General features: G+C 44.3%; 1 protein-coding gene across 3 annotated transcripts; it reads left to right on the top strand.

Annotated features, from left to right (window-relative positions):
* Positions 1 to 49: 49 nt before the first annotated feature.
* On the top strand, positions 50 to 16,319 carry HOPX (HOP homeobox). 3 transcript variants are annotated; one of them, XM_066604489.1, is made up of 3 exons: positions 50 to 202; positions 6,322 to 6,518; positions 15,892 to 16,319. In XM_066604489.1, exons 2-3 carry the CDS (start codon positions 6,354 to 6,356, stop codon positions 15,967 to 15,969), a joined length of 243 nt encoding a protein of 80 aa, XP_066460586.1. In that variant the 5' UTR covers positions 50 to 202; positions 6,322 to 6,353; the 3' UTR covers positions 15,970 to 16,319. The 3 variants fall into 3 exon arrangements, with proteins under 3 accessions (XP_066460586.1, XP_066460585.1, XP_066460587.1); XM_066604488.1 differs by lacking the exon at positions 50 to 202 and adding an exon at positions 209 to 367; XM_066604490.1 differs by lacking the exon at positions 50 to 202 and adding an exon at positions 3,655 to 3,673.
* The last annotated feature ends 5,553 nt before the right edge of the window (positions 16,320 to 21,872 follow it).

The raw sequence follows: 21,872 nt of genomic DNA, 5'->3' as shown, positions 1-21,872 counted from the left end.
GCTCAATAGGCGTGTGCTGCATGTGAAATATGAAACACCCATTGAGCAGCATATGGAAAACTAAGGCTGTGACGGGAACAGCAGCTCCATAGAAACCTGCAGCGCCGGCCAGTGGAAGCAGCAGTGTGTGAACGCTCAGCTGACAAGTGATCTCGGGGTTGACAGCATCTCGGTCGCTGGGCCTGTACTGCAGGTTTTTCAGGTACCTGTACTTGCTCACTTTTTACACAACGACGTGCGACAAACAAGTAGGCGTCATCTGACAAGCAGGTCGTTAGCCGTGTAGTTCGCCTCTGCTCTTTATGAAATCAAGACGTTGCTGGCTGAGCCAGGGAGATCCGTTCCAGGCAACATATCGTCTCAAGATGTAAGTAGATGCTTCTTCTGCACAAGTGGCAGGCTCAGACAGAAAGCATTAGAGTGCGGCGGTTGGCAGCGCATTAAAGTTAGATGAAACTTCTCGGCCAGTGTCTCCGCAGCACCATTAGCCTAGCAGTAATGCAAACAACATGCCTGTCAGTCCGTGAGCTCCGGCGCCGTGCTCTTCTATTAGGCGTTCACATAGAATTCTTCGGTTACATATTGTTTTTCATGTCGCTTTTTTTAAATTCACTTCATTTCTGTAACCACTTTGGAATTTGACATTATTTTTATACTTAGTACAAGTCTGGGAAACTATGTGCAGCGCGGGGCTTCTGGGTAATGCTGGTACTGAAGATACTAATCCTAATATGTGCACAATATTACACGGAGGTATCATTTATTATAGAATATGATATATTTGATTGTTTAGATTTGGTAGGACTAAACATGTCCGATTTGATACATAAGGGTAACACTGTTGTTATATGTTTACAGTTGGTTTGTAGCAGTCCAGCGGGTCTAATCTAAACAAGGAGGGGGGGCATTTATTTTTGTGTGTTTTTGCCCTTATGACTCCAAATAAGGGTGCTTTAAGGTGCTGCAAACGCGCACGCTAATGCACCCGTGTGTGACCGCCCTTGACATGCAAATTTTAATGCAGAATTGACAATGGCGAAATTCTGCCAGCAATTCCACAAAAAAATTGCAGTTTGTCGTGCAGATTTTGATGCGTAATTCCAGGACGACATATTGTACAATGCTGTTGCGGAATATTCTATTCTGCGTGAAAACACCTTTACAGGGGCCGTTGTCGGACCGACACTTAGCACTTATAGACAATTCTCATTTGCCGGACCGAACAAGCTGGTGATGAGTCCTGCTTCAACTGCACAAGTCTGGTTGAGAATTGCGCAGTTCTCGTGAACTAGGCGTTTATTGTTTAGACTGCTGACGGGTAAACAATCTGGCGCTAATTTTTATGCTGGTTGAAACTAAATGATGAACGAAAACCGCACGATTCTTGATCATCATTGGCTGCGTTTAAACTGATCGATTATCATTCAGTCTCAATGCAACAAATAAGGATGTTGGTCTGCAGTCAGATATAAGCAGCATGGGGCTAAACAACCGGTCGGCTGTACATCTCCTTGCTCACACTGGTCGACCAGAGAGCATTTTCATGCTTGCATACATGAGGTGATCACACGGTCAACTTTTTAAAATATATATGATCCATTCAAAGGTCTATATCTACATATGATCCATTTAAAGGGGCACATCTCTATAACATCTATTTACAAAGAGATATTTGCATCTCACACATGCGGATCCATCTCTGAGACCCTCACCTATCACCATAAGAGGGATCCCCCAAACCTATCCTGGCCCACCTACATGGCCACCAGTGGCTGAATTTACGGAAGCAGCTAAATTGGCTGTTCTACACTGCTTGGGACGATGGAATTACGCCACAGGACGCAGCGGAATCCGCAGCTGCGAAATGCCACACCAAAATCTAACTGCAGATTTTGATGCAGAATTGCAGGCAGCTTTTAAGCCATTGTCTATTTTCTGGCAGCCTGCGGATTTTGGTGCAGAATTTACTCTGGCTTTACAGGCAGCCTATTCCGTCCCGTGTGAATGGGAATTGCAGAAATAGTGTAGCACAGTAATCAACGTTGTTTCTGCAACTTTGGAGTTAGGGGGATAACATAGTTTCCTGCGCTATGCTGTTTGTGTCGCTATCATTTGCTTCTAAGGGAGTTATGAAAATAGTGTAGAATAGTCAGTTTGGGTGTTGCCATAATTCTGGCATACAGGCTTCCCCCACCGCACCCTACTTACCCATGATTGGCTGTGATTGGAATACCTTTTTAATCATTGTAAATGTACATCATTTGAATAATGACATATAATAAGGGTGATTTCACAAGTCCGTTCGGGGAGCAGGAAAAAGGAATTCCCACGACTGAATGGCTCCGTCTCTGGTCAGAACCCAACAGTGCCGAACAGACCCCATTGACTATAATCCACCCAGTCTATGTGGGTTCTGAGCACCTTGATTGCCTCCTGCACATCAAAAATATACAGACAGGTTAGTTGGACTTCTTATGAAATCGGTCCGATGGGTATTAAATGGTTCCTTAGAGACCGACGCTGAGGTGAGTGATCCACCATGTTGGAATAAACAACTAAATGGAAAATACATGTTGGCCTTTGAAATACCACTAAAAGTAGGAATCCCATACCACTATTCCACAATCATAGTAGCATGGTATATTGGGTCAAAAAAGATACATATTCAGCCTATTACCCCCAATGTTGATCCAGAGGAAGGAAAAAAAAAAACACAATGAGGTAGAAGCCAATTTTCCTTCCCAACTCCAATCCCCAACAGTGTTTCTCATAAAGGCACTTTATATTAGAAGCCAATAATGTAGCGGACACTTCTGCATTCAGTGTTCATCCTACTACTACCACTCGAGTACAAACCATTGATAGGATAAAGTACTCTAAGAGGTCAAGGTGATACCAATAACATGGCCTGAATTCTATATTACATACAATAAATAGTTTCCCTTCTTACTGATCCTCATAAAATGTGGACTATTGTAGAGAATATTCGTACTTCTGAGTGTTCCTCTAGGGAGGTAAGCTATTGTTATCTGTAAGGAATATTAGCCCATCAATAAAAGTAGTTTATGAAATCTCTTCTGTGATCTAATTGGTCAGTTAATACGATTTTCCATAAATTAAAATAATCTGCTGTCTTAAAATGGTTTACACATTGCACTGCTCATTAGAGGTAATTCATACTTTTAGATGTGAGCTACGTATATATATATATATATATATATATATATATTTAAAAGGAACCCGCCATCATCTTTTTGCAGCCCTCATTGAGAGCACCCATAAGGTAATGCCTGCCACACTGATTACAGTGATATGTTTGCTGTGTATATCTGTGCAGTAGTTTTGGAGAAACTTGCCTTTTATTAGTAGCACCCAGATACAGAAGTAGTCCTGCATATTCATGAGCTGCAGTCTAGACACACCCACCCCGGCCTCCAGCCAATGACTGACAGCTCTCTCTCAGTAATAAGCACAGAGCTGTCAATCCATGACTGGAGGGTGGGGAGGGTGTAGCCAGCCTGCAGCTTATGATTATCCAGGACTACCTTAAGTAGTCATCTATACATGTGCTGCTGCTGTTAAATGCACATTTCTCGAGAACTACTGCCCAGATCCACACACGAGACATATCGCTGTAATCAGTGCGACGGGCACTACCTTGTACTGCCCTCAGGTAGCAGTACAAAAAGATAGTGATAGTTTATTTAATCCTTTCCAATCCACTGTCTGACGTCTAAAGACATTCTGAATGAAGGCTGTACAGCTCCGATGTTGGAAGACATCCAGCAGGGTATTCTTACTGTAGTTTACTGGCTGCTCTGTTGTTGGGGGCCTCTCCAGCATGTCACATACCGCAGTACTGGCTCTAGCCAGCAGATGGTGCCATTGTATAATGGCAGAAAGAGTAAGCCCCCCTTTGAAACCCTGAATCCAAAATTGGATTGCAAAGGGTTAATCTTTATCATTTTTGTTTCTGCATAGTATCCGTAGTGCGTTTTGAGTTTTGCAGTTTTTATCAGTATTTGTTCCGTTTTTTTCTTTTAGGAATAACATTTTTTTTGCTGTTTTAGTATTGTCGCAGAACAGGATAAAAAATACGCCCTTGTGAACCATGCAAATGTGGAACACGTGTTTTTTAAATGTAACCCAGTGACTTCTATGGGCTAAAAAAGGTATCTATATGGATTCACTGGAACATGCCACATATTTAACCAAAAACCACATGTAGAAAAACACATGAATAAAAAAAGCAAAAATGTGATATTTTTTTTCAATGAAAAACAAACAAAAAAAAAGAATGGTATTAATGCTGATCTGTACGGAGCCGTCAGTAGAACAGAACTTTGCAGAGATGACTTACAGCTGTATTCCAGTTATAGACACAATCGCCGCAGTATAATGTATAGACATTCCTAACTAGAAGCCTTCAGTAAGCCCTGTGACACACAGGCGTATTAGTGCAATATGCAGTGAATAGAAACCATTGATTTCAAAGGGTTAATTCACAAGTACGTATTCTGCGTGCGCAAAAAAAAATACGCAGCATGCTCTGTTTTCCCGCACATTTGATAACATTTGAAAAACGCTGCAGATCACACATCTAGTAGAGGTCTATGATAATGAGTAACACTCCGCCCAACCCAAGTGATCAGCAGCGCCGTCTCTACAAGGCGACGTGTAAAGACAGGTTGCATCAAGAGTACAAGGGATGGGGAGGTTGGATGGCTTTGTGCATCAGGCAGAAGCCTGGAATTTGGTTTGTGACTCATGTTGGGAGCTGTAGCCACCCTAAGAGAGGTTGGTGCGGCGCTGCGAATGGTAGAACCTGCCATATACTACAAAGTACAACTAAGGGGAAATCACACCAACGGATTCCATGTATTCGTCCGCGTGGAGGTTCAGGTGCAAAATGCAGGCATTGGAAGGCATGAACTTTCAAGTTTTCCTTCCCACTTGCAGATACAAATTCCGTATTCCAGGAGCGGAAGATAAATCAGCATGCTCTATTTTGTCACAGACGGCCTTCATTAAAGTCAATGGAGGCCATCTGACCCACAGCCTATATGCAATTAACATTGCAAATGGGTTGCAGGTACCTTTGTTATTGCTTAGTGACGGCACGGGAAATACAAACACTGACCGTGACCAACGGCGAGCTGCTGCGGTCATCGCAATACAGAAGAAGAAAGGTCGGGCCAGGCTCACAGCCAGAATCTGCTACAGGGCTCCCGCATGCGGAATCTGGTCCACCCGCGTGAGCCCGGCCTAATCTCCACCAGATTTAGGGTAATTTCAGCCCTAACTAGAGCGGTCGGAAGGGTTTTATACTTAAATTGTATAGATTTTTTTTGTTTTTACATGATATTAGTTGATATTCGCTTACATGAGGCTCCGTAAGGCCACATTCAGACCGGCGTATTTTTTCTGCGTATTAGCTCGGCATTGAGGGGACTGTTATACAGAACTAATGTAAATCTATAGGGCTGATCACATGGGTGAATTTTTATGGTCCTTTTTCGAAATTGCAGCGTGATGTATTTTAGGTGTATCTGCCTCCATATTTGCATCCTCTTCTATGGATCTCTATTTGCCCAAAAGAAACTAATACAAACATGATGGCAAATAGATGAAAAGCTGCTGACCTGCGGATGGAATGTCTGTTGAAACCCGTCCATGTTACAGATGTTTTTATCTGCTTGTCTGAAACCAGCTGGCGGCTCCACACGAGCGCACATGAACATAGTGTTTGTGCAGCAATTGGTGCTTTTTTGCGCACATTGGCGTATTTTACCGTACTTTTTGTGCACCCAAGGCATTGGCACGCGTCAAACAAAGACGCACTGATTGAAATAGCTAATGAGTTCCAGGTGTTTTTCTTTTCCTGCGCAATTCCGCAGTGATTTACGCATCTCCTTGCGTATTGACTTCTATGGGGAACTTCGATGCACAAATATGAAAAAAAGTAGAACTTTCTTTTTTTGTATGACCAAAATGTGGGCGCAACATACGGAAGTGGGCACAAACCCATCGTCATCAATGGTACTATTCTATGCGTATTGCGCAGGTGAATGTTAGAAGGAGCCCTTTGTTCAGTTATGGGCGGAGTTATTGTGTAGGTACATACAAGTGTAGATCCACGATGTAATGGGACCTGTCCGCGCTTTTCACACACCCCAATATTTGTCCTTACGATCGCTGATCACATAGGTTGGATTTCTGGATTCATTTTCCTTTTTTCACCCTAAATTCCTCAATCTTGGTGATATAGAATTACCTGCAGACTAACGAGATGTATCACCTGTATATCCTTCGTCATTGCAGTTCTGTCCGGTGCATGAACATCTCTCCTGAAGATGAGCTCCCACCAGAAAGAAGCCTGTGAGGCTGAGGACAACGGCCTGAGCAAGGAGCAGATCGAGATACTGGAGTATAACTTCAATAAAGTCTGCAAACACCCCGAAGACGCGACTCTGATGCTGATCGCAGCTGAAGCTGGACTGACAGAGCAGGAGACAGAGGTATACAGGGTGGCTGCTGCAGCACCTCATTGACAAGGCACTATATGACCATCACACATTACGGAGTTGTTAAATGTTTATTCATATGTATCAGGGGTGTTAAACTCATTGTCACCGAGAGCCACATCAGCCTTAGGCTGCGTTCCCACAGGACAGAATTCCCGCGGAACGTCTGCAGCCGGACCGCATGGAAGATATCCGCAGAGAAAAGGCTGCTTGCAAAAAAAGATTTTTGCATATCTCGTCCACTTTGCTGCTTAGTGTCGGGCTTAAGAATGCAAGCGGCAATTCTGCCCTGTGTGAACCCTATAGCAATGGCGGTGAGGTAAAGTTCCCTGGTGCAAGCACTGAGTCATGACTAACTCCTAGGGCAGTGATGGTGAAACTTTTAGAGACCGAGTGCCCAAACTGCCACCCAAAACCCACTTATTTATAGCAAAGTGCCAACACATCACGACATATTATTTTTACCTCCGTCATCATAAAAAGGACAGGGCTGCTTCAAAACAGACAGGGAGGAATGCGATGTGTTTTTCCCCTAGCTGGAGCCCTGGAGTACCATTGGTGCAGAATTTGTGTACCCGCAGCTGATTTCATACTGTGCGGCGCTCCCCCTCACCACCTCCATAGGCTTCCCACTCTCAGTGCTCCCCAGCTTCTGGTTCCCAGCGACCTGTAGTGGCCTCAACTGACCAGGCTGCTGGGAACCACAGTGCTGACATTGGGAAGCCTACGGAGGAGGTATGTGGAGTGCCGCATAGTATGAAATTCGCTGTGGACATACTGCAGCATTTCCACTATGTGTAAACATACCCTGAGTCAGCTTGAGGTATGCTGCCATGTGCAGAGTGGGCTCAGTAGTAATAGTGTTCCCCACAGTGGCCTCAGTAATAGTATCCCCCACAGTGGCCTCAGTACTAAGTGTCCCCCACAGTGGCCTCAGTAGTTATATTGCCCCCCCCCAGTGGCCTCAGTAGTTATAGTGCCCCCCACAGTGGTCTCAGTAGTTATAGTGCCCCCCACAGTAGCCTTAGTAGTTATAGTGTCCCCCACAGTGGCCTTAGTAGTAATAGTGCACCCCACAGTGGCCTCAGTAGTAATAGTGCCACCCACAGTGGCCTCAGTAGTAATAGTGTCCCCCACAGTGGCCTCAGTAGTAAGTGTCCCCCACAGTAGCATCAGTAGTAACAGTGACCCCCACAGTGGCCTCAGTAGTAATAGTGCCACCCACAGTGGCCCAGTAGTAATAGTGTCCCCCACAGTAGCATCAGTAGTAACAGTGACCCCCACATTGGCCTCAGTAGTAACAGTGACCCCCACAGTGGCCTCAGTAGTAACAGTGACCCCCACAGTGGCCTCAGTAGTAATAGTAACCCCCACAGTGGCCTCAGTAGTAATAGTAACCCCACGCAGTGGCTTCAGTAGTAATAGTGTCCCCTATATCAGCCTCCATTGTAATAGTGACCCCCACAGTGGCCTGCATAGTAATAGTTACACCCCACAGTGGCCTCAGTAGAAATAGTGACACCATCCACAGAGGCCTGAGTAACCTCACAGTGACCCTCACAGTGGGCCTTAGTAGTAATATTAACACCACAGTAGCCCCAGTAATAATAACCCCTTCAGTAGCAATATTAACCTCAGAGTATGCCTAGTAGTAATATTAATCCCACAGTAGCCCCAGTAGTAATATTAATCCCACAGTAGCCCCAGTAGTAATATTAACCCCTTCAGCAGCCCCAATAGTAATATTAACCCCTTTCAGCAGCCCTAGTCAGAATATTAACCCCTTTCAGCAGCCCCAGTAGTAATATTAACCCAACAGTTGCCGCGGTAGTAATATTAACCCAATAGTAGCACTAGTAATATTAACCCCACAGTAGCCGGTGGTTAAAAATGACTGGGGAAGGCAATAGCAAACCAACCTGCAAAAACAGTACAATGTGACATCACCCTAGGACAGTGGTGGCAAGCCTATGGGCACATGTCCCAGAGGCGGCATGCAGAGCCCTCCCTGCTGGGTATTGCAAGCTGGGTACTCATCTTACTGACCTCGGAAGGATGGAAGGCTGAGTCAACCTTTAGCCGGCTACCTTAAACACACGGGGATTGAACCTGCAACCTTCAGGTTGTGAGCAAGAGTTTAGGACTGCATTTCTGCTGCCTTAGCACTCTGTGCCACAATATAGGCCCAGTAATAATAGTGGCTCCAGTAGTAATAGCGACCCCATAGTAACCTCTGTAATAATAGTGACCCACATAGTGTCCACAGTAGTAATGGTGTCCCCCCTAGTGGCACTAGTAGTAATAGTGACCCTCCCATACTGACCCTAGTAATAACTGTGATCCCTTTAGTAGCACCAGTAGTAATAGTGATCCCCATAGTGAACACATTAATAGTGAACCCCATAGTGGCCTCAGTAGTAATAGGGTCCTCCATAGTGGCCCCAGTAGTAATAGGGTCTCCCATAATGTCCCCAGTAATAATAGTGACCCCTATAGTGGCCCTAGTAATAATAGTGACCCCCATCTTGTCCCCATTAGTAAGTGTCCCCCATATTGGTGACCCCCATAGTGACTCCAGTAGTAATCGTGTTCCCTATATTGGCCCCAAGGATTAATAATGACCCCCCCTGTTAGCCTCTGGCAGCATCCCTGCAGGCATTTCATTTACCTAGCCTGCAGCCCCAGCCTGGTGGCGGGAGCAGGTACTGAGTCTATGACCGTTGACCTTTCCCCTCTGCGTTTGTGTTGCATACAGTATAACGCATGCAGACACCAGGGGAAGAGGTCAGCGGTCACAGACTGCACTGTTGCCGACAGACTGGACCTGCAGGCTGGGTGGGTGGAGTGCCTGTTAGGTTGCTGCACGGCCGGCAGGGTGGCGTTCCTGGTGTTTGATATGTGTGATATACATGGTACAAGCTGTATGAAACTGCATTATACAACTGATTAATGTAATAGTTATTACTAATGGAAAACGGAGCTTATGAAAGATAACATCTAATTAATTCTTGTGCAATGGATTAGGAGTGCCAGACTGTATTATGTTTTACCAAAACTCTACCAAGATAAAATGTCAAAGAAGGGCAACTCTCTAATGACATTTGATGCACCGTGCTCCGCTACCTCCATTGATTTTCCATCTTAGACTTGGAAGGTAGTGGCAGGGCGCATGCTTGACCATTCAAACTCTTCTTCACTGTGGTCGTACAGGGAGGAGGAATGGGGCACTTGGGACTCATCTTCTTATAGTCGATGGGAGTCCCACCAGTGGGGCCTCCAGAGATCATACATCTATTATCTGTGGATAGGTGATAAATGTGTTTCGCGGGCCTCCTTTTACTGTTTCATGGCGAAAAAGACATTATATATTTCTTCGTAGATATGCAACAAAGAAAACTGGTGGCTCAGCGCAGCGCTCTGGGAGCAATCAAATTCTTAGAACAATTAGGTTCATCTTCTTCATAAGCAACCAACATTGGAAAACCTGCTTCAAGATGAAACCCCTTCATCAGTTCAACTGGATTATATACATTTGGAGACCTGGATAACGTGAGGTTCCAACCTGGGGACCTAGAATATCGATGGGAAGAGCAGCAGTCAGAGCAGAAGGGGTTTCACCCCAAAACACGGTTTTCCGATCCTGGTTGTTTATATTACCAAATAAAGGAGAAGCTTTAAAAGTTTTATCGCCCCTGGAGCGCTGCGCCGAGCCACCAGTGTTTCTTTGTTGCATCTCTCCATTCACTCACGCCGGAGCAGTATCTGGTCAGCACACCTCCATAATATCCTTTGCACTACAACCCAATACGGCCCTTGCCTTTTCTTTGGGCCACTCTTATCACACGGGTTTTGCTCCACCACTTTTTTCTATTCTGTATCTATATAATATTTGTGTTATATGTAAAAGTCCCATATACTTAAGAGCCCTTCCTGCACCACGACAAACATGTTCTCTGCATCATGAAATGCCTTCACTTGGCACACCGTGCCATAATACATCACAATGATTTCAAGAAGCCATGGCGGTTTGATTACTTTGGAAGCCTGGCAGTCAATGGCAGTTGGACTGCCATTGTACCGGAATCAGAGAGAACATTGATTATGGCTGTTTAACCCCTTAGATGGCATAGTTAATTTTAACTGTGCCATCTAAGCAGTTAACAGGGGTAGGTGGTTCCTTCTGTCACTCCACTGACCACAATGCCGATCACAGGATCCAGATTGGGGTGTTATGGCAGCTGTCGGCCTATTAATGGCCTCTGAATCTGCCATGTTCAAAAGCCTATTAGGGCCTAAAAACAAATCTTTATATTGCTATGTCAATGGAAAAAAATAAAAGTTATGGCTTTGGGAATGTGGAGATGAGAGGACAAAAAAAGAAATGGCCACAACTTGGCACTGCGTCCCCAAGAGGTAGCAAATAGTTGCACTATCTTCTTTTTATTTACATTTCCCTGCACACTTCTACATATACATTATCTGATTGAATGTCACAAAAATAAAACCTCTCCGATGAAGGAGGCGGCCGCCACCTTATCTCTCCAAGCATTCCTTGGGTTTAAAAATAACTGGAGGCACTTGCCTTGGTTTGTCATATGACACATTTGTCCTGCTCATGGAACAGTAGGCTACACATCAGAGATAAACACATTACACATTGTCACAAACAGTTAATTTGCCGCACTAGATGCTCTTTGTCTCCTTGTATTATCAGGCTGCAGTTTGTTCCCTCTGCTTTTCCCTGGCTGACCTTGTGGTTACAGAAAGGCATCAATTGTGTCTCTCCTTTCAGTAGCGAGGAAATTGATACGTTAATGGGTAACGTTGGCCATCACCCGGCTTCTATCCTCACACTGAGATGCTTGTTCTTCTATTGGCTTGGACTCTCTCTTTTAGGAAATCGGTGTCTAAACTCTACATCTGTATACCAGCCACAGAATGTTAACTATTGGAGATGACATAAATTGTTAGATTATTGACCTTCTTGAGTTCTGTTCACACCATGTTTTAGGGCGGTTTTACACCTGCGCCCGGGGTTCCACTTTTCTGCTCTGTTTAGAGAGCAGGAAAGGGGAATTCACACGGCCAAACGATTCCATCTCAGGACGGAACTGAACAGCACCGAATGGATCCCATTGACTATAACGGGCTCAGTTTAGTTTCCACTCAGCTGCCCGGCTTTTTGCCAAAAGAAGATGTGCTGCTTGCAGCATCTTTCCTTCCGGTATTTTGTGCCTGACCTGTGGCAGAACCTTCGACCGAAGGTTCCAATGCAGATGTGAAACCACCCTTACTCTACACCCTGGGGTCCAGTCTGAATCCCCCAAAATTGGGAGTAAACATCTAGATAGAACCCTTGGTCTTTTATTAGTCAAATGGAGACCAGTATGGTCTCGATTTAAGCAGGTCTCCATTAGTTAACTACGCTAGTCTATCTAGCATAAATGTTGAAAAAGCAACGAAAACCTGCTGAAACAGAAACCCTATGGTAGGTTCACATTATGTGCTAACATTCCTGAAATAAACATAAACCTGCTCAAATGGAGACCAAAGGTACCCCCCTTGGTCTTGGTTTGACTGATGCAAGCCTATGGTTCTGTCCAGCGTGTCATCTGAATACTAATTTTGGCATTTTAGATGGAAACCATAGTCCGGTTTCTAAATACAACGTGAACTACTCTTATTTGCCTCTGTTTGACTAATGAAATCATATGGTTAAGTCCCATCACATTTTCAGGGATTCAAATGGATTCCTAGGACATTGAGTAAAACACAATATTAACAGACACTAAGACTGAATGTCACTGCAATGGCTGCCCTGTAACTTCCTAGTTCTCTGCAGGTCTGGGGGAACATCGGTGCATCACCTCGAACCATTGAATGCACCAGGCTGTGCATGCACTGTGCCTATTCCACGCAGGACATCCAAGGAGTAACATCTCCCTCTGGTGCCAGTGCTGATAGGTTGGCTGGGTCGTCTGTTAACCGTGTCTATCAATTGTAGTTAGTGTATATATAAACTGACCCATTGGTACTAAGGGCACCAGTTATATAGTTTGTGTACTGGCCATGCTGTGCCAGAAGTATCCTTAGCACAGTCCTAACTTATCCTAGCGATTGGTTGTAAAGGTGTAGCAAGCTTAGTCCTTAGGCCGCCTGTAGACGGCCAGGTCGGATCCGGCTGCGAGAATTCTCACAGCGGGACCCGACCCGAGCGTCTGCAGAGAGCAGCGTGACACTCACCTGCTCCCGGGGCTCCGGCTCTTTCATGTGCCGGCTGCCGGGCAGCCGGCGCATGCACAGAGCTGAGCTGGCGGCTGGTGAGTGACGTTTCTGTGCGGGGCTCGCATAGAGCATGCCGCGATTTGTTTGCCCCGTGAGATTTCGCACGGCCAAATCGCGGCCGTCTGCATAGGATTGCGTATGTTAACGCAATCCTATGGCAGCTTCCAGGGCGGAAATTCCGTGGGAAATCCCGTCGCGGAATTTCCGCCCGTCTGCAGGCGGCCTTAGGCTTTATCTAGAATCATACAGTCTATATTTATTAAACATAACTCCAATAGTCTCAGACTGGTCTCCAGTCTCTCTCCCATAGTTGGGTTTCCCTTTTCGGGGTGGGTGCTCCACTTGAGGGACCAGTCCAGTTTGGACAGTTTTGCTAATCAGCCTATTTCATCTGCAGTACCTCGTTATATTCAGTCCTGTTATTCTTAGTTAGTCCGACAATACCCCATATCATCAGTCAGCAGTCTGTCTCCATTTTTGTATCTTTAACTTGCCATCCGGTCATGCAAACGAGTCAACTCAGACGTGCCACTGAAAGGAAACAGCATAGCAGCTTTATTCATTACATCCCCTCTTATTGGAGGCATACATTTTCTTTAGATGAGCTGCAGGTAAGAAAGTTCAGACAAAGCTCACCAGACTTGACTCCACTCAGAAGGTCTCTGGAAAACTGTTGATGCTGGACGATCCCTTGTCAGGAGCGGGTAGTAGCACTAAATTACAAGTAGAAAAGTCAAGTACTTGGTCAAGTGAAAAATATAAAACCAAAGTTTTATTACCCAAGTTAAAAAAAATTAAATAAATCGTAATATCAGGACATCCGGGTTGGCTAACCTCCTGATATAAAGCTTTGGTTTTATCATATTCATTGGAATTTAGGTACGAAAGAAAATATGCAGCTAAATAACATTGTCTGAAGGCTAAAGTCATACTGTTTGCAGTGAACGCCAGTAGAATAATCTGACTTTACTGTTGGAATATTTCCCAATGTGACCAAAGACTTTAATGGGCAACCATATGCCAAAAAGACACCCTTCTGGCTAACATTTACCCCAACTGTATTGAAAAGTGTAGTCAACTGAAATTTGCAGCAATCCTTCATACAAAAATGATTTTAGAGCAGATGCATGCATCTATGTAAGTATACAGTAGCACAGGTAAGTCTATGGGATGACTTAGTGATCCTGCACTGAGCAGGGGGTCGACCCGATGACCCTGGAGGTCCCTCCCAACTCTACCATACTATGATTCTATGGGTCTCTTCATACCGGCCAGAACGTTCTCACCATTGTTGTGGAATATGCTCTCCTGCAGAATATTCAGCCCCAAAATCTGTAGTCCTAACATGTGGATTTTGGTGCGGAATCGAAAATAACAGAATCCTGCCGACAATTCAGTATCAAAATCCGCGGTTAGCAGTGTGGATTTGGTGCAGAACTCAGGGACGGTGTATTTCACAAAGCTGTTGTAGAATATTCCGTCCCGTGTGAAAGGTCCCTATACGTTCAGCAGGACTATTTGAAGCTGCCTCGCCAAATGTAAACACCAAACAGCGTGATTCGAGCCTAAGAATAGTTGGTTGTAGTAGTGGATTAGCTGAAGTGACACAGCTAGTATATTTGTCTAAAACCGAACAAACCAAGTAAGTACATATTTGAAATGTATTAAATGAGCAATGAAGTGACAACAATGATGTCAGCAATACTTGACATTACCATATACTAATACTGCCATAGGGAATGTTAGCGTGGTGGGTGGTGACCCACATGCATCTTAAGTTGCCATTAAGGTTCATATTACATTTATGTTATCACATCTGAAAAGCAAATGTCTACGGAGACTGCTATAAAGTAGTGGGGGGACACAGGACCTCCGTTCTCTGGATCAGTGAAGGTCTCATCCTCATCGGTGAGACCCCCACTGATTAGCAAGTTATCCTCTGTCCTGTGGATAGGGAATAACTTGTAATACTGGTAAAACCCCTTTAATGTGAATGTTAGCATATATGGTCATAACTATAGTGAGCCACAGAGCAGGGTTCATGAGTCACATGAGGCTTCTGAGGCTCTGGTTGGGGACCACTGGCCTATAGCCTTATGTACAGCTGCCTAAGGATAGAGTGTGCTTCTTATTGTGTAATGATAAGTCCACATTTTTGTAAAGTAACAGTCAGAAATAATACTTTAACTCCACCTCATTAGGGGGCGCCCTCTACATCTAGAGAAAAGAAGGTTTCTACACTGACATAGAAGGGGGTTCTTTAATGTAAGAGCAGTGAGACTATGGAACTCTCTGTCTGAGGACGCGGTGATGGCGAACTTGATAAAAGAGTATAAGAGGATCTGGACGCCTTTCTTGAGCGCTACAATATTAAACATTATAGTCACTGATTACTGCAGAAGGGTCGGTGATTCAGGGATTATTCTGATTGCCAGATTGGAGTCAGGAATGAGTTTTCGTCTCTTAAAGCCGGTCTCACACAACCGGATTTGGATTGCAGAGTCCACAATCGTCACCCACACGGATGATCCGTGGTATCCAGCATCCATTAACAAGAATAGAGGATTGGCATGTCCGCTCACATTAGCGGACAGCGATTCAGATTTCCGCTTGCAAAAATAAAATCGCAGCATGCTGTATTCTAGTGTGGATTCCGCACAGACTGCTTCCATTGAAGTCAATGGAAACCATCTGACCTGCGGATAGGTTGTGGGCACCCATGACATCACCTAGCAACGGCGTGGGTAAAAAAAATATCCGGACTGCGCGTGTCCGATGTCGAGCCGTCCAGATTTAAACAATTCCGCATGGCCACCTGGCATGTGAGACCGACCTAAATAAGGAAAATTGGCTTCTACCTCATTTAGGATTTTTTTTGGCCTTCCTCTGGATCAACATGGGGGTAATAGGCTGAGCTGGATGGACATGCAGCTTTTTTCAGCCTAACATACTATGTTACTATTTATATAGTTAGCCAAGTTCTAACAGCACCTATTTGTAGGTTTGAATGCTCCTATTAGAGCGGCAGAAGGTTTGATGAATGATTTCTATAATTATTTGTTCTTTTTCCTTTTCTCTCTAGAAATGGTTCAAAGTCCGGTTAGCCAAATGGAGAAGATCCGAGGGCCTCCCTTCAGAGTGTGGATCAGTCATGGACTAGACCAGATGTTTTTTAAATATATACGCACAATTTATTTTTTTACCCCATTATATAAGGATCAAATAATCTTACTTATTGAAGTCAGATGTGATAAATAATACAAATCTAAATATTGTGTATATAAACTAATGTAATATATTATAAATGCAGACTCTTACATAGGGCTTGGTTTATTTGTAACAAATAAAGAAACTTCTATATAACAGATATGGGAACCAGGATTACTGGACACATAACTTATTTGTATTGCTTATATATACATATATATCAGCATTTTAGGTGCAATATTGCTGGTATGTTTTGATAAAATGTTATGGTTGATGGGTGTAATAAAATAATGATCTACTTCATGCCACCGTCCAAAAAGGTTATGGATTTTAGAATGCGGCGATACAGATTCAATTGTTTTTCTTTAAAAGAGATTTTTTTTATTGTACAAAAGGATTAATAAAACAAAAATCTCTATAAGGCTGGATTCAGACGACCGTATATCGGCTCGGTTTTCACGCCCAGCCGATATACGGCGTCTCTCTCTGCAGAGGGGGAGCCTGGAAGAGCCAGGAGCAGTGCTCTGAGCTCCCGCCCCCTCTCTGCCTCCTCTCCGCCCCTCTGCACTATTTGCAATGGGGAGAGGCGGGATGTGGGCAGCGCTAATTCTCGGAACTTATCCCCGCCCCCGTCCCGCCTCCTTTCATTGCAAATAGTGCAGAGGGGCAGAGAGGAGACAGAGAGGGCGCGGGAGCTCAGTTCCTGCTCCTGGCTCTTCCATCCCCCCCCCGCAGATGAAGACACCGTATATCGGCTCAGCGTGAAAACCGAGCCGATATACGTTCGTCTGAATCCACCCTAACCTTGATATCGCAGTAAAAAAGTTACCATGTTATTTTTTTACCAAATGGTGAACTCTGTACAAACAAAAAACGATGGTGGAAATTCTGTACATTTTTTCCATCTCCACCCCAAAATGAAATAAAAGTTCTACAACCCATTATATGGACCCCAGAGTGCTGCCATTTAAAAATTTGTCCCCAAACATTAAGTCATCATACGGCTCTGGCAATGAGTTATGGCTCTTGTAATCTAACAATTAAAAACTTGGTCCTTAAAGGGGTTGTCCCGAGCCAAAACCTCAAAATTTACTATTAGCCCATTCCCCCTGTCACCCCCCGGCATAAAGCAGCCCTTTAAAGCGGTTATAAACCGCTTTCCTACTTACCGTTTTGAAGAAAGAATAACTTATAAAGTTCTTCTTCCAAGATGGCGCCTGTGATGTCCCAGGGTGCGTTCCACGGTGCACCGCGCTTCCAGGAGGCTTTCATGCGCGCTCCCGAGACGCCGGTCACGTGAGCAGGTGACTGATGTCATTGGTGGAGGCGTGCACTTGTACTGAATGAAACGCCGCTCCCGTGCAGTGATAGCTCGTTTGCGCATGCGCAGACGAGTTGTATCGCGCGGGCACGCTGGAGCGGCTCGTTCACAGCGGGGAGAGGACAGTCTGCGCAAGCGCGTCTAAAACAGACTGCTGAGGAAGAAATTAGACGGCACCATGGCGACGGGGACGCAGAGACAGCGCGAGGACGGAGACAAGTGAGTGAATAACTTCTGTATGGCTCATATTTAATGCACGATGTATATTACAAAGTGCATTAATATGGCCATACAGAAGTGCTTACCCCCACTTGCTGCCGCGGGACAACCCCTTTAAGGCAAAAAATAAGCTTGTCACTATGTGGTTAAAAAGGTGAAAAGCTATTGTCTACCGTTGATTCAGGATCCTGATAGTTCTTGGTCAATTAAATCCTGGCACTTCGACCCTTTCATGGAAGTGTGAGGTGAGGTTCACATATATTGGTCTTGTCCAAACCTTACTAAAGGTAGGTATGTGAAGTGGTGATGGCAGGTTGCCGTGATCTTCCCCTTTCCTACTCCATTACAGCAGAACTTCCATCAAGAAATGTAAGTGGCCCTCAGTTGGACATATTTTATATCCTGCAAGAGCATTAAGTCTTGCTTCATGGAAGTCCACCAACCCTCCCATCGTAAGCCACTAGTATACCAAGAACAAGCTTCCACCCCTTGGTAACGCCTGGTTCTACTAGGCTGTATGCCAACTGATCCTCCTATAAACAAGAAACACACAATATATAGGACACATATCCAATCGTTTTAGAACAATTAATGTAAGCCTTCCATCTGACAGGATTGGATATGTGTCCTATATGTTGTGTGTTTCTTGTGTATTCAGCTTAACAAAGATCCCATTTGAGGTTGGAACGTCGCTGTTGGAGGAATAACGGTTTTTATAGTTCGATATATCAGTCCATTTTGGCAGAAAACCTTAAGGCCTCTGCTAAATAAGTGAAAGATGAAGAGAAATTTCACCTGCACAACAACAGACAACCCAAAGCAGACCTCCAAATCACCAAGAGAATGGCTTCGCCAGAAGAAGGTTGTAGTTTTGCAATGGCCCAGCCAGAGCCCACACTTGAATCCCATTGAAAATCGGTGGGATGGCCTTAAGAGGGCGCTACACATGAGATGCCCTTGTAATCTGATGGATTTAGGGCGCTTTTGCAAGAATGGGCATAGATTGCCAAGTCCAGATGTGCCATGCTGATAAACACCTACCGAAAGAGACTGAATGCTGACATAAAATCAAAGGGTACATCAACAAAATATTAGTTTTAGGGTGTATATATTTATACAACCACATCATTTTTTATTTTAATTTTTCCACCCTAAAAAGATTTCAGTTTGCTTTTCAATGGAAATGTACAGATAACGGGTCACACTGAAGGGGGTATACATCGGACATAAATCACATAGAACGGAGTGTTGTCTGCCTGGCACTTGAGTCTGACACATCGTGGATCAGGTTGACAGATTACTGGGAGGGGCTGGTGAGGATCCAGCAGTCATGGTACACACTTTATAACAATGACAAATTTAGAGGTAGGTGGAGGGTCCTTGAAAACGATTTCATGGAAGAAGGATATAAATTTAGGGCAAAGACCTGCGAAGTAGTATTTTCTGAAATACTACCTGTGCCACGAGAGACACAAGAAAGGCAACATGAGATTAGGGAGGTAAACAAGTGGCTTCAGAGTTGGTGCAGGAAGGAGGGGTTTGGGTTACTGGAGAACTGGGCTGACTTTGATGTTGGCTACAGGCTCTACCATAGGGACGGGCTGCATCTTAATGGGGAGGGTGCAGCTGTGCTGGGGGAGAAGATGGGTACAAGGTTGGAGGAGTGTTTAAACTAAGGACTGGGGAGAAATAGGGGGAGGACAGTGTAGACAGGGACCTGGGACTAAGTAATGGAAATGGGGGTGGAGCGGTGGGAAGGGTTAGTGCAGTTAGAATTGGCAAAACAATTAGTAGGGATACACATAATATAAAAATAACCAAAATTTTCTAAATTCTATGGTGACCGAGGATCTTTTTAAACGAGCCAAATCTCATTTGAATGAGTGATGGCACTGCTAACTCTTTCGCTCTCATGCAGCCTGTTTAGACAGGTAAATACATTGTTGGCTTGTTCAAACGAGAATTGTTCAGTCCCTGTGCAAGTGAATACAGGAACTGAATGAGTGCTGTTTAAGCCAAACGATAAGCGAACGAGCCAACGATGATTCTTATGCCTGCAGAAACAAAGCAAATGGGTCTGGTTCAGGCTAGCATTTAGACTGAAAGATTATCATTCACTTTTGCTCATTTGAATGATTTTTGAACGATAATCGTTCCATCTAAACACAGCATAATCCTAGAAGTCTGAACAATAAGGTTGGCGAACTGAAACTAATAATGTCTGAGGAACATAGCGGGAATTACTGAGACCTGGTTGGATGAAAGCGGTGACTGAATGGTGAGCATACAGGGTTACAGTCTGTTCAGAAGGGATCGTAAAAGCTGGAAAGGGGGAGGAGTTTGTTTTTACGCAAAATCCTGTTTAAAGCCCATACTACAGGAAGATATATGGGAGAGAGATGAACATGTGGAGTCTATAGGTAAAAATCTGGGAATGTTTAGCATGCAAAAAAGAAGGCTAACAGGAGACAATAGCGGTCTACAAATATCTGAAGGGCTGTCACAGTGCAGAGGGATCAGCCCTATTCTCATCTGCACAAGGAAAGACTAGAAGCAATGGGATGAAACTGAAAGGGAGGAGACACAAATTAGATATTAGACAGAGAGGGGGATCAATGAGTGAAACAGGGTGAGTTCTCCTTCAATGGAAGTCTTCAGGAGGCTTGACAGACAATCTGTCTGGGATGATTTAGTGAATCCTGCATTGAGCAAGGGATTGGACCCGATGACCCTGGAGGTCCCTTCCAACACTACCATTCTATGATTCTATGGGTCTTTTCATACCGGCCAGAACGTTCTCACCATTGTTCCATATAGCTCTAGGATGGGCCTAAGATACGTGTACTTACCCGTGTACTTTGCTCATTTTGTGACCTAAAAGTCATATAGCAATATATGCTGGAGTCAGAGCTTAGCAATGCATTCAATAGAAATCATCCGAACAAGGATCGTCTCATAACATTATAAAAAAAAAACCAGAATGGTTTTTAATAAAACTTACACGAATTTATAGATACACCGTCCCCAAATACTGTACTTGGTTAAATATTTAATGAAATAGTACTCTTCGTAGATTTGTGACAAAGACTATGAAGTGGGCTCATAATGCCACTTGCTGGTTAAACCAGTGAACTGCAATAGAATAATGAATATAGTAACATAGTATGGGCAGATGTAACATAGTATGCTGTGATTGGTTGCTATGAGAAACAGAGACAATTTTATTAATCTTCTATATCTTTTGGGGGCTTTTTTCAAGAAAAAAAAACAAGTGTTTGCCAAAATCACACAAACTAAAACAACAACAAAAGCCAGGGAATTGTTGCAAATTACATGACATATAAAAAAACACAACATTAAAAAAAATCACTAAAAATGAACCTAATGAACACAAAAAACTAACCTAAAAAACACAAATTTTTAAGAAGTTTTAAATTACATTTTCACTGAGCATTTCAATTGTATTTTTTTTTTTGGAGAGAGCCGACTGCTAACAGCACCTGACAAACTATTGGACCATCATGGTTATTGCTGCCTGTGACTGAGAGTCCTATCTCATATTGTTGCTGCGGGCTGCGATGGGCTGAAAAAAACTTTCACACCTGTCATGGACTTCCCATGCCGCTGAGGCGGCTTTCTGCTCGACCGCCATAGGTCTCATTTACCTGTCCCTGCAGGTTTGCTTCTTCCCCAGCAGTGATGTCACTCTAAATGAAACGCTGGCTGAGCATGTGCGGTCAGTGCTCCATTCATTTCAATGGGACTGCCAAGATATACAAGCAGCATCACTAAGGCGGATGGCCCACATTCCTCAGACCGAAGTCCTCCATCTGGTTCCGCCATCCACATAGAATAGCTGTGGCTAGTGATGGATTGACCTTTTTGCTTGCTTCCTCAAAGCAGGCTCAAAAAGCACAAACATCTTTGATCTGCAGCCACTCCACAGAGGTAAAGTGACTTACCTCCATACAGCACCTGCTAACATCATACACCATCTAGTACTTTGTGATTGCCCTCTGCTGCTGGCTTAGCCTCTGCAACATCCGCAAAGTGGAATTCCACCGTATAGGCAAGTCACAGATGATGCGGTTGGGTGGTAGCCACACGCACTGACCCGCCCTCATCTTTGGAGGACAAAAATGGTTGGGCATCGGAGCATTCAATGTCTTGGCCTTATTCCACTGTTTAGCCTGCCCGGTTGACATCCATGACACTGAGTGGTCAAACAGCAACTCATTCTGATCCTCGGGGACTGCTTTGTAGGGTGCGGGAGATTTGGCACAGGTGAAGTAGAGGAGGGATGCTCATGGCCAACG

The sequence above is a fragment of the Eleutherodactylus coqui genome, chromosome 5 (genome assembly GCF_035609145.1).
Source record: "Eleutherodactylus coqui strain aEleCoq1 chromosome 5, aEleCoq1.hap1, whole genome shotgun sequence".
In the NCBI taxonomy this organism is placed as follows: domain Eukaryota; kingdom Metazoa; phylum Chordata; class Amphibia; order Anura; family Eleutherodactylidae; genus Eleutherodactylus; species Eleutherodactylus coqui.
Note: the sequence above shows the minus strand (reverse complement) of the source record. Positions and strands in the feature narration are given on the sequence as shown.